The sequence below is a fragment of the Lynx canadensis genome, chromosome A1 (assembly GCF_007474595.2).
Source record: "Lynx canadensis isolate LIC74 chromosome A1, mLynCan4.pri.v2, whole genome shotgun sequence".
Taxonomy (NCBI): Eukaryota; Metazoa; Chordata; class Mammalia; order Carnivora; family Felidae; genus Lynx; species Lynx canadensis.
The window spans coordinates 177,396,065-177,409,396 of record NC_044303.2 but is presented as its reverse complement, the minus strand read 5'-3'; the positions used below and the strand labels follow the sequence as shown (position 1 = coordinate 177,409,396).

The 13,332-nt window shown below is 48.4% G+C and overlaps 1 protein-coding gene across 1 annotated transcript in view; it reads right to left on the bottom strand.

Annotated features, from left to right (window-relative positions):
* The window catches only part of SH3PXD2B (SH3 and PX domains 2B), a 102,477-nt gene that overhangs the window by 21,150 nt on the left and 67,995 nt on the right, over positions 1-13,332 (bottom strand). The window contains exons 6-7 of the mRNA XM_030327591.1: positions 11,550-11,575; positions 3,447-3,581 (exon numbers count right to left, since the gene is read on the bottom strand). Of these exons, the coding sequence (XP_030183451.1) occupies positions 3,447-3,581; positions 11,550-11,575 (161 nt within the window). The remainder of the gene's footprint in view (positions 1-3,446; positions 3,582-11,549; positions 11,576-13,332) is intronic.

The following is a 13,332-nucleotide window of genomic DNA, read 5'->3' as shown; positions in this document are numbered from 1 at the left end:
AGAAAGAAAGAAAGAAAGAAAGAAAGAAAGAAAGAAAGAAAAAACCCACTTCTGAGCTGGGACAGGGGAGAGAAAGGTCATCCTGAATGGTGAGAGTAAAGAATGTAGCTATCTTCACTAAGGTATGCAAGGCACTAACCATTTTACTTACACTGTTTTATATAATCTTCAGATTATCATCCCCATTGCACAGATGAGGAAACTGAGGCTCCAAGAAGTCAGTACGCTTGTCCAAGTTCACAAGGCTCAGGGCAAAGCTGCTATGTGCACCCAGGGCTAAGAGATACTGAAGCCACTGCCCTGATGACTTATCTGAGACACTGAGTTTGCATTTGCTCATGTCAAAGTAAATCTGGCTGCAGTGTAACTGAGAGGCCTCTCACCCAGACTCAGGTCCTCCTCCTTTCGAGAAGGGCTTGTACCCTGTGGCAGGCAGAACAGTGACTGGCCAAAGATGTCTGTGCCCTCATCCTGGGAACCTGTGCCTATGTTAAGGAACTAAGGTTGCAGGTGGTGGGATCAAGGTTGCAAAGCAGCTGAACTACAAATAGGGGGTTATCTGGGGTTATCAGGGTGGGCCCCATGCATTACAGAGGAGGCAGAAAAAGAGTCAGGGAGGTGTGGCTGTGGAGGAAAGACGAGAGAGGCACAGTACTGCTGGCTCTGAGGACTGGGGAGGGACCATGAGCCAAGGGATGGGGTGGCCTCTAGAAACTGACTGGAAAAGGCAGAGAAGCAAATCCTATCCAGAACCTGCAGATGGGAACTCAGCCCTGCCAACGCCTTGATGTTAGCCCAGTGGGACCCAATTTGGACTTGAGACCTACAGAACTGTAAGATAAATAATTTACGTGGTTCGAGGCCACTAAGTTTGTGGTATTTCATCACAATGGCAACCGGAAATTAACACAGGGCCCAACAGGCTCTGCACAGTATAATGGAAAAACAGGATCTGCTCCCCAAGATCACATACCTCCAAGCCCTGGAGACCCCAAAAAAGAAGAGAAGGAAGGGGCAGCCTACTGAGTAGCCTTTCTGGTTTTACAGGGAGGCCTTTGCTTTTGACCTCCCTGACTTGGAAGTCACCTACTTTACTCGGCTGGACACTCCTTTTGCAATACAAGTTTTGGTGGCTGTGTGTGTGTGTGTGTGTGTGTGTGTGTGTGTGTGTGCGCGCGCGCGAGTGAATGGGGTGGATAAGTCTGTGGAAAACCAGAAATTAGAAGATACATCGTATGTCTTCCTAAGAACTCGTATCTGCCGGTATTTGTGTGGGGGTTCAGGAAACTCACTATATAACGACAGTAACGTGTGCCAGACTGTCGCAGTGCTTGACATCTGACTGGCGGGATCCTCACAATAGCCCTACGAGCTGCCTACTATTACTGCCCCATTCTACAGATGAGGAAGCCGAGGCTCAGAGAGAGGCAGTGACTTGACTAAGGTCACAAAGAAAGTGGCAGAGCCAGGATTCATTCCTAGGCTGTCCTAGCCTCACAGTCTCAGCTCTTAACTCTGCACCAATGCCTCATGCATTGCTAGAGGGAGAGTAAATTGCCATGACCAGTTTGGAGGCAATTTGGCAGGATCTTGAAATTCAAAATATGTGTACCTACGGTCCAGTAGTTCTATGTCTCATTGTCTAACCTAAAGAAACACTCACCAGTGTGCACAGATATTCTATTCATGGTAGAGAAAAATATGGCTTATGTAGATCAACAGTAGGCAGATGTTAAGGGAATAAAAGCTGAATGTTGACTAAAAAGTATGTTGCAGATCAAAATGATCAAAAGGTACAGAATGATAACACTGGGGTTAAACTATAAAGTTGTATCAACACACACAAAATGTTGTGTGTGTGTGCATATGGTTACGGATCTATGTATGGGCACACATGTAGACATACAGTTCACACACATACACACATGCACAAAGACACATATATACACATACGTATATGTACGTGTATACAGTTATCAAGAAGGATTCAGAGTGAACCGTTAGAGGGTCTATTTGGGGTTTTGAAAGGGGACTAATGTTGAAGCTAGTGGAAAAAGCAGATTTTAACTTTATGGTTGTTCTAAGAAGAATGTGTCCAGTATTACTTGGCTGGTAAAATACAATTAAAAATAAATGTTGCCAGTTTTTTGGCCCCAGGAAGATTTCATTGTCTGCCTCCTTTTCCCTGCCGCCTTCTGGACACACGAGGCTTATCCTCAACACCCCATCCTGGCTTCTACTCTCCTCCCAGCCGCGGAGTCTTCCCGACTTCACGCAAGCGGGCTGCCCAGAGGGGTGGGGGCTGCCTTCCTTAGTCCCTGCGGAGCACATATTCATTCCCAGGAATCAGAAAGTCACGTGCCCTTGGGGCCAGCTGGAATTGGTTTGGAATTCCAGCTCGGTAACCTGTCATGAGATCTGGGGTGAGTGACCACGTCACTTAGCGTCTTGTTTCTTTGGCTGTGATGCAGGGATGGTAGTTGCTATATTGAGTAATTAACGAGTTTGGTTGGCTAATGCAGATCTCATGACTGTGGTAACATGATTCAGATGCTGCTGCAGACACAGCTTTCCCTCTGTTTGTTGGCCGTTTGCTGGTCCTTAACTGGTCAATGGGGTGTCACAAAGACGGGCCTGCCAATCATATTATTAGGCAAGGTCACATTTTAGCCACAACAAAGCGGGTGGGTTTATGCCACTTTTTCCTGGAGAGGAGCTGCTCATTCCCTACTCCTTGCCCTTTTCTTTCGATAGTGCTGATGGCTACTCTGTGGCTAAGGAAGGCAACCTGGAGGGAAACCCACATCCTTGAGTACCTATTGTGTGCCAGGCACACTCTAGGCACTATCTCATTTGATCCTTATAATAGCTCTTTGAAGTAGCAGCGTTTTCTATTTTGCATATTTTGCATACGAGAGCATTGATGGACTGAGAGGAGCAGCAAGCTGGACTGCTGTGAGGTGCAGAGTTCAGGCTCAGTGTCGGATCATACCACATTCCGTCCCAGACCTGGCCAGTGTACATGACCAGTGGCCCCCGTGATGCCAGGTGGGCCGAAGAGTCAGGTGGCGTGTCCGTTCCCACCAGAGCCCACAGCTGGCGGAGCCTTCGTGAAGACTCCCACGGTAATCAAAGGCAATGTTCCAGCGGAATGCTGGACTCCATGTCTCTAAGTGGCTTTGAAACCAGAAGACCCGTTCACGAAATGTGACCCTCAGAATAAATCGGTAACAACGGACCCAACAGGATGCTGGCGAGTTGTGACCAAGGGGGATATCTGAGCACCGTGATCAAACAGAGGCAGCTTTCTAAGAGGTTGTCAGCTGGATCTGTGGAAACGGCCCAGCTCAGATCAGCGATTGCTGTTTCTGTGTTTCTAAACATCTCCTGTCCTAGGGGCTCGGGGACAGTGTAGGGCCGGGAGGGAGATGGTTTAGTTCCCCTACCTGACTCGTTCTTCTCGATGATGTCCACCACCTGCCCCACGCTGAGGCTGATCTCCGAGCTCTCCTGCTTCTGGTAGTCTGCCACCACCACATACTGTTCCAGTACCATGGGGTCCACTGAGGTCAGGTCACCCCCTGTGGATACAAAACCCACATGCAGCCACTGCCCACACGTGAAGGAGCGAGAGCCAGGGGAGAAGGGTGGGTCAGGAGAACATTCCAAAGAGAGAAAGAAGCTATCATAGGACTTACCTTGAGGGTCACCTCATCCATTCCTTCCTGCATAATTTGCTCGTGCAACCACCAAAATTTACCAAATACCTATTCTATGCAGACACTGTGCAAGGCACTGGGGATTCAGAGTTGGTCAAGATATGGTACCTGCCTTGAAGAAGCAGACAGCCTGATGGGAAAGTGCATTCATGCATACCAATCCTTCCTTCCATCCATTTATCCGTCCATCCACCCGCCCATCCAAAATCACTCATCTCGTAATTCAGGAAGTCACCAGTGATGTTCCAGACCCTCTATTAGGTGCTGGGGGTACTAAAGTGAATGAAACAGACATGACTCCCAGTCTCAAGTAAGTTAACCTAGTTGGGGCACATAAACAAATATACATCATGACAAGTATACAGGATAATAGAAGTATTAATTTTTGATAGCTACCTTGCTGGAAACAACCAGGAAGCTGGACCAAGACTGGGAAAGGGGATGCCACATTCAATGGGTGGTGAACAAGACCTCCCTAAGACAGAGGCATGAACAGGAGACATGAGAGGATGGGGAAAGAACGGTGCAGCCAGACTCTCGGATGGGAAAGGGCCCGGAGCCTTCTAGGAACTGGGAGGAGGGCAGGGGACTGAAGTCCAGTAAGTGAGGACAGCGGTCCCATATGAAGACACACAGGCAGGCAAGGGCCAGAGCAGGCAGGTAAGAAGTTTGGATTTTTTTCACCCTCAAGTAGAAAGCCAGGAGAGGACTTGAAGAAAGGAATGACAAGTACAGATTTACATCTTTAGAAAGATAATTCTGGCTGCCACACGGAGCCCGGAAAGAAAGCAGGAGACCAGACGGAGACCAGCTGTCAGGCAGGAGACGGCGGTGGCTTTGGACCATGGCAGTGGCAGTGGGAGAGAAGGGTGTGGACAGGTGCGCCAGGAGAGGCAGTTTCCACAGGACGCGGTGGATGGTGCCCTCTGGAGTTGTGTGGTCCTGGTTAAGCAGTAAATCACACCTGCCTAACAAAAGAAAAGATATTGCAGACTATGGCTGATGTAAAGGGAAATCTGCATTCAGAGACTCCAAAGAGAAGGGAATGGCTCTCTTAGAGCAGCAGACGGAATGCGGTGGGAGGGCAGCCTGACATTTCTGGCCACAGGGTCTTCATTTTCTGCAAGTCCTGATTCACAGCATTTCCTCCTATCGTTTCCATAAACAACTGAAATAGCCAGGGAATCCCACCTCTCTGTGTCCAAGCACACCCGGTAACGGAGTGGTGTGCGAGCGCCAGGCCACCCTGAGCCCGTTTTGTGCATCTCTTCCCAGCTCTGTTGGGTGGCGCCTTGCCGGTAGCTTGAAATTGGCCACCGTGGGAGTATTTACACCATGGATATTGGCAAATGCTACAAAGCAGGGCTTTCGATCAGAAAGCTGGTTGTGAAGTATTTACCAGCATGCCAGTGCCCTCCAGCCTCCGGCATCCAGAAAGAGCACAAAAGCCCTTTGTCAGCACCATGCGCTCTGAATTTTTGATGTGGGAAGCCAGAATAGGGCATTGTAGCAGGGTGAAGCGTTACTGCCTCTTGGCTCTGTGACTGAGGCCAGTGCCTCTTCCCAGCTGAGGTTGATGGAGGGAAACAGGAGTGGGAGGGTTCCAGGGCCACCCTGGGTAGAGAAAGCACGGGAACAGAGAAAGAGCAGAGGAGAGAGAGGGAGATGTAGGCCGAAGGTTCGGGAGCAGGTCTGGAGGGAAGCAGCCCCACGCGAATGCCCATCACATCACACGTAAACTGTATGGCTGCACACCATACATAAACTATGTCAACACAACCACCTGGAAGGTGGCTACTACCTTGTTTTACAGACACGAAAAGAGAGGCCCTGAGATATCAAGTGACTTCCCTCGGGTCCCACAGCTGGATGGTGACAAAGCCAGACTTGAATCAGGTCCACCTGGCTCAAAGGCTCCCAGTGTGGGGGTAGGTGAGGAAAGAAAAGACGCTAGGGAAGGAAGTGTGGTCTGAGGCCCGCTTGCTTTCCTTCCCTGTGGGTTCCCATGAGCACCTGTGAGCACCCCCAGGGACCAGTAAGGCCAAGTTTTATTTCCTTGTGTCTCTCAGGGGTATCTTCTCTCCTCCAGCACCTCTCCTGAGGCTGGCCTGCGGGGCTGACTTCCTCATTGCCTTGAGCACAACAGTCCGCCCCAGCCAGCCCAGCCGGGCTTTCAGTCGCCTTCGAGCAAGCTGGTTATTGCCCCTCCTGCTGCCCCCACTAGATAATAAGCTCTGGACAGCGGAAGTCTTGATGGTGTCCTGAACCACCTGGCACTGGGCCCAAAAAGATCCTACCACGTAAGTGAATGGAGGTAGATTCTGGCTTGCTGGAGGCTCCTGGCCATTGAGAGCTGGGGACAATTTCCCCAGGGAATGCAAGAGGTAGAGACTCCAGAGTCTAGAGTTTTTACCCCGGGATATACCCTGCCTTGGGGATCACAATCCCAGGAATGCAGCTACTCTTCTGATTTGGCCCTCTGGTGGGCTGTATCCAGGCCAACTGTGTTTCTCTGTGCCTTAATTTGAGAGAAAGAACTGGAGAAGACAGGAGAAAAGTATCCACTTCACAGTCAGGTTGGAACTTGTGCCCACTGCTCAGGTGCCCAGGGTCTTCTGGGCAGGAAGTCAGGGGGCTGGTGGAGTCACAGTGCGGCTGTACTCATGCCTGGGGGTTCTCTGCTGCCACCTGGAGGCAGGTCGGGATTCTTTGTCACAGAGCCACAGGTTTGATGCGGGTGGACCTTTTTAGCGCTTCGTCACCTGACTTTACTCACATCCTCTGCACCAGGGACTGAGTGAGGCTTCTTTGGGATGGTGGTGGTGGTGGGTGGGGGGAGGAGGGAAACGACACTTATAACTGGTCTCTATCCTGCCCCTCCGGTCTGTCCTCCATATTGCAGAGTGCTTGCTTCAAAAATGCTACTCTGATCATGCCTCTCCCTGCTCAGCACCTGCTGTGGCTCCCCAATGCCCTCAGGTTCTCTACAATCTGGACTCTGCTGGCCTTTATGGCCGTGTCTTTTGGCTCCCTCATCCCTGGTGTACCTAGAAAACATCATAGGCTGTTTTCAGGATGCCTTTTCCTCTCCTCTGCATTCACGTGGGAACCACCTATTCTTAGCCTAACTCGTCTCTTGCCCCAGCCTTGACTGCTACGATTTGCTCTGGACACAGCAGCTATAGTGATCCTTTCAAAAGATGTGTAAGATCATGTTCCCCAAAGGTCAAGACCCTACAGTGGCTCTGCCTCACTCAGGAAAAGCCCGGTGGCCCAGGGGGTCCTGCCTGATCTCTCTGACCATGTCTTCTTCACTGTCCCCAATATGGCATAGGAAATTGCATGGTTCAGCGTCCTGCTCAAGTGGTATCTCATCAACGGAACCTTCTCTTGACCACCCTGCACTGCCTCACCTAATTTTATTTTGCCATAGAGTTAAAAAAAAAAAAAAAACCACAGAGTCTGTGTAGTCACTAGTTTTCCTGTCTGTTTTCCCACTCTAGAACATAAGCCCCATGAGTGCAGGCTCTTGTTTAGTGTTGGACTCCCTGCCTAAAGGCTCACAGGCCCATGTGGTCTGCTTTGGTGCAAAGGGAATTTGGAAAGTTGTCCTATTTTTATAGGGTTGTAAAGGAGAAGGAGAGGAAGAGGAAAAATTATTATTATTATTGACAGAACCTGTATGTGGCCTGCAAACCCTAAAATATTTGCTTTCTGGCCCTTCAGAGAAAAAGTTTGCCAACATCTGGCCTAGAATGTGAAGGGCACCTACTAGGCTCAATGAACATCTGAAGGAAAAAAAAAGAATATTCTAAAACTCACCCTTGGCAGACTTCCTTCCTCAGAAAGAAATTAAAATGTCTTCCTTTGCCATACCTACAACATTTCATTTTCTTTATCCACCTATTCGTTCTACCAGACTGTAAGAAGGCTTCCCACATCTTGTTTACCTTTGCATTCCCTGGGGGCCTAGACCACTGTCAGGTACACAGTAGGTGCTTAGTAAACATTTAATCAACAACTGCGTCTGTCCTGTTCACTCGCCACTTAGCACAGACACTCAACGGATATTTGTGGACTGAATCGACAAATGATGAAGGGAAACTTCTAGAAACTCTTTGCTTTGCATGGCGCCAAGCCTCCTCCTGTGTTGAGAGTTACAGAAGGCACCTGTCCATCTTATGGGCGACCAAAGACTGTTCCTTCTTGCCTACAAGTAGGGATAGAGCTTCGATTAAGTCAGGGTCCAGTTAAGTATGATTGCTCTGTCCAAAAAGTTAATTGTTGCCACCCAGTTTTAACAACTGATGGTGGTACACCTGTACCATATAGTTTTCAGGAATCTGATCAATGGAGTGATCTATTCATTTCTGCACCAACTCTCCCAACCATGCTGCCAAGGGGATTTGGGAGAACCAACAGCAGTGACAGAATCAGAAAATCACGGGACTCACTGCAAACAAGACACAAATCCAGGAAGTGAGGAGGTCAGGGAGCAAGGGTTAGGACTCTGGGATGGCCATGAGCAGATCTGGTACTGGCACAGGGCTCAGGGCTGGCACTTCCTCCAAGACTCGCTCAGGGGCCACGTCTCTGTCTTACAACTCCTTCTTCTTCTACGACAGCAGCTTTTATACTGAAGTACCCTGCCATTAAGTGGTTCAGAAAAAAGTACATGGGGCTGCCTTTCCAACAGTTCTTTTGCCTTCATTTTACCCAGAGCACTCAACTTACGAAAACCTCATTGGTTTGACTACCAGAATTCTCACACTAGGCTTCAGGCCACACTAGGCTTCAGGCTTTAGGTGGACACCTACCGGTGGACAGTGATATTGCACCCAAGCTCTATAATGCATGTAATAGCAATACCTCAAGTTGATGCAGGTAGGTAAGTACTAGGAGCTACAAGTTTGAAATCAAAGTGTTCCTAGGTAAGCAGTGTCATTCTTGTGGTCCAGCAGGAATAAGAGAAGGAAAAGGTCAGCATAAAGGAGGAGATTCGACAGCAGAAGGGTGATTTTGACATTGAGGAAGTGCTATAAAATATTCTCAAGAGGTACAGTGCCTAATCTACCACAGAATTTCCTAGTTGGGATGTTTTGATTCATGATGACATGTTTTGAATTTTATTAAAAAAATTTTTAATGTTTATTTTTGAGAGAAACAGTGAGCAGGGGAGGGGCAGAGAGAGAGGGAGACACAGAATCTGAAGCAGGCTCCAGGCTCTGAGCTGTCAGCACAGAGACCAATGTCAGGGTCAAACTCATGGACCGCAAGATCATGACCTGAGCTGGAGGTGTATGCTTAACCAACTGAGCCACCCAGGTGCCCTGACTTGTTTTGAATTTTAAAGATAACTGCCATGGACTGAATTCTGTCCCTCTAAAATTCATATACTGAAGCTTTAACTCCCATGGGATGGCATCTGGAGGTGGGGCCTTTGGGAGGTAATTAGGTTTCGATGAGGTCATGAGGGTGGGGCCCCCAGGATGGGGCTAGTGCCCTTACTAGAAGAGACACCAGAGGGCTCGCTCTTGGTCTCTCTCTGCCATGGGAGGACACAGAGAGAAGGCAGCAGCCTAGAAGCCAGGAAAAGGGCTCTTGCCAGAACCTGATAATGCCAGCACCTTGATCTCAGACTTCCAGGCTCCATACTTGGAAAGAAATAAGCTTCTGTCGTTTAAGCCACTCAGTCAATAGTTTTTTTGTTATGGCAAAATATAGTGAGCAATGATAAAGTGGGATTTTCTTTCCAGAAATTGACCATACTGCCAGTCTTACTGGAAGAGCCAGTAAATCAGAGTATACTTCAATAAGTAAAGGGTAGAAAAATCAAGAAGAAAGACGCTCCTTAAATAATCAGATGACCTCTTAAATTTTGGTGGGAGGATTTTTTTCTTGCAAGATGAGCAGAAGTTGAGACCACATTAGCCAGTCTGCTGGCAAATTCTGGAGACAGGTGAGCTTTCTTCAATTCAGAGTACCAGCACAGAAATCTCTGGGTTTGGGCTGTCGACCTTAAATCCCTTTCACACTCAATCAAGAAGGCCATTACTAACACAGAGGAAGAGTTCAAAGGTCAGATAAAAAAATAAGGCTCATCTCCGCATGGGTCCTTAGTCTGAAAAGAAAAATGTTATTTTCCATCCAGCTGAACTATAAATAAATCCACCCCTCCATCATTGCAGGTGAATGATGTAATAGTCATCACCACAAATTAGAGCTTCTTCTCTCTTTTCCAGACCAGTCCCCTCATCAAGCCTGTTCCGACCGGACACTTTGGTTTTTGCAAACTAGAGCTGTCTCTTTCCTCTCTTCCTTCAGCCATTCCCTCCAGGAAAGTCTCTGCACACTCAAAGCCAGAAACTCTTGTGATCAGCCCAAGAGTTCCTCTTCTCCTCTCTGTTCTTTTCTAAGAAACGTATCATTATCCTCAGAGCCCAAGGGCCGTGCACAGCTTGAACAGGATGCCATGGCTCTGGCCAGTACTTATTAAACGCAAAGTGCAGCTCTAAACAGACTGGCTGGGGAAAGGCGGGCGTTCGTTCCAGACACGAGACCTTGAGGCAGAGACCTAGCTCCTCTCTACTTTCCCTTGCAAGCACAGCTTGGGCCCTGTAAAGCTGACCACAGGCCCTGTACCCAGGGGGCAGTAAAGGGACCAGGGCTACTGAATTTGGAATTTCTACTGATGCTGGACAGGGACATCCATGCGCTTTGAATTAATGGCAGCGCTATAAAGACGGCAGCAAACACGTATCACTTAAAATGTGCCAGGCACTGGTCTGAGTGCTTTATACATATTACTATAAATCCTACAATAACCCTCCAAGATGGATTACTATTATTATCCCCCATTTTACAGATGAGGAAATGGAGGGCCACGAGAGGAGGCAGGCATCCTTTTTTACTTCTGGGATCTCTGCTTGGCCCTTCTCTCCCCACAGCATTATCAATGCCCTCAAACTTCCTGGAGTCCTAGATACATAAAAGAACTTGGAATTCTGGAAGCTCTGAGGACCATGCTGGCTCCAGGTGTGGTGGTGTGGGTAGGGGACTCTGCAGATACGGGGAGGGGGGGCAGATAATACTGGGTTTGCAGAAGAAAAGGTTGGACTATTGTGAGTCTAAAGTTATCAACCGCAGGCCTGCGATGACTCAATCATTCCTCTGTGCATACCTAAATCCCCACCTTCTCTTTTCCCATCACTGCTCTAGGGAGTGGAAGGGGTGCTGGGAAGGAAGGGAACTGGTGCCCGGGAGAAGGGAGTGAGTGCCAGAGGTGGTGGAAAGAGTGGCCCTTATTGCCCAGCAATAATAGCAGCCCAGAGGCTGGGCCCAAACCTGTGCCTCCCGCCTGTGCACCTCCCCGCAGCCCTAACTGCCCCTTCGCTCTGTGGAAAGCTCCCGTTCACTCTTTAAGACCCAGTGTCCCTCCTTTTGTGACCCCTTCCAACACCTGAGAAGAATGCTCTTAGCTGTGAGTCACCACATTCCTCTGTCTACAGCAGAATAAAGGTATTTAATCCCCTACAGGTGGTCAGGAGATATCGGGCTCCCCTATTCCTCTGAGGCATTCTCAGGGAAAGACAGCAGGTCTTATCCACTCTAACTTTTTGACACAGGATGCAACAACCTCCAACACTTTTTTTGGAAAACAGACTGGGGTATCAACCAATCAATCAAGCATCAACCCATCCACCCACCCATCCACCCACCCAGTCCCATGCTGTATCCCTCAGGCAGTGCCCAGGGATTGGCAACCATCGGTGCAGAGTAGGGGTATGCTCACCATTGAATGAATAGGAGAAAATGGAAAAATATTCTTACCAGATTTCTTTTTCCCAACATGCTCCCTGCACAGGAAAGAAAGGGGTGGGAGAGAATAACAAGTCAGTACTGTTATATAGCGACATGAGTTATTCCATTAGGAAACAGAGATTCTCCATTCCACATCATCTCCAGTGAATGAAGAAAAGCCAAGTCAGCCCCAGGGACCCAGACTCTTCAAAGAAGAAAGAACTCCTTTTCATTTACTCCTTTTGCCTGGTAAGTGCTTCGGTGCCCTGGGGACTAGCATCTCCACTCTATTTGTAGAGTAGGGGGCCCTGGGGAGGAGCTGATGTGGGGGCATGCAGTATAAAAGCAAGAGTAGGCCCCCATGTTGCACTGAGCCTGATGCGCACCTCGTCAGGCACAGCAGAGGCCCTGTCCCACCTCCTGGGGGTGCCCTGAGCCATATACACGAAGCAGAAAGCTCTTGGCAGTAAGTGGTGAGGGGAACACACTATAACACTGGGTAGGAGTCTGGATAGCAGTGAAGAAAACACATCTCCCTCGTGGTGACAGAGAGAACACTACCGTGGGCTAGAATTCACACCGAACAGTGAGTAATGTATTTGTCAACCCTTGTATTTGTCAACCACATCAGAATGTGTACATACCGCTGCATCACAAATACAGTATGACAAATCAGGGTTTACACATACTTTTTTTTTTTTTTTTCAACGTTTTTTATTATTTTTGGGACAGAGAGAGACAGAGCATGAACGGGGGAGGGGCAGAGAGAGAGGGAGACACAGAATCGGAAACAGGCTCCAGGCTCTGAGCCATCAGCCCAGAGCCTGACGCGGGGCTCGAACTCCCGGACCGCGAGATCGTGACCTGGCTGAAGTCGGATGCTTAACCGACTGCGCCACCCAGGTGCCCCTACACATACTTTTTAAGTAAATTATCCCAGTAGTAAAAAGGTTTCCAATGCTATAAAGAGAAAAGGGAGGTGACAGGGTGGTTGGGTTGAGACAGATGTTGTGGTGGCAATAACATTAGCCAAATGTTATTACCATATGCCAGTACCCTGCTAGATACTGTTTAGTTCACTCACTTAACACTCAGAACAGCCCTTGGGAATAAGTACTCTTTTAATGCCTATTTTATAGATGAGGAAAATGAGGCCCAGAGAGGTTAGGTAACTTGCCTAAGGCTACACAGCTAGTAAGTAGCAAGTGGAAGCCAGATCTACATACCTAATTTTTGTTTTATGTTTATTTATTTTTGAGAGAGAAAGAGAGAACGCGAGCAAGCAGGCGAGGGGCCGAGAGAGAGGTGGACAGAGGATCGGAAGCAGGCTCCGCGCTGAGAACAGAGAGCCTGACACGGGGCTCGAACTCACTAACCGCGAGATCACGACTTGAGCCGAAGTCAGACACTTAACCAACCAAGCCACCCAAGCGCCCCAGATTTACCTAATTTTCAAAAATTGAGCTATCATTCACACATCATAAAATTCATTCTTTTAAAGTGTAGAGTCCACTGGTTTTTGGCATCTTCGCAAGGTTGTGCAATCATCACCCTAATTCCAAAAAAATATTCATCATTCCACAGGGAAGCCCTGTACCTATAATGGTCACTTGCTATCCCCACCCCTCCGAATAGCTGGCAAACACTAATTTGCTTGCTGCCTTTAATGACTGGTCTATTCTGGACGTTTCATATGAAAGGGATCATACAGCAAGAGGCTTTTTGTGATGGCCTTCTTTTGGGTGGAATGTTTCCAAGGGCCATCCATGTTGTACCATGTGTCAGTATTTCATACCATCTGATGGCTGAATGC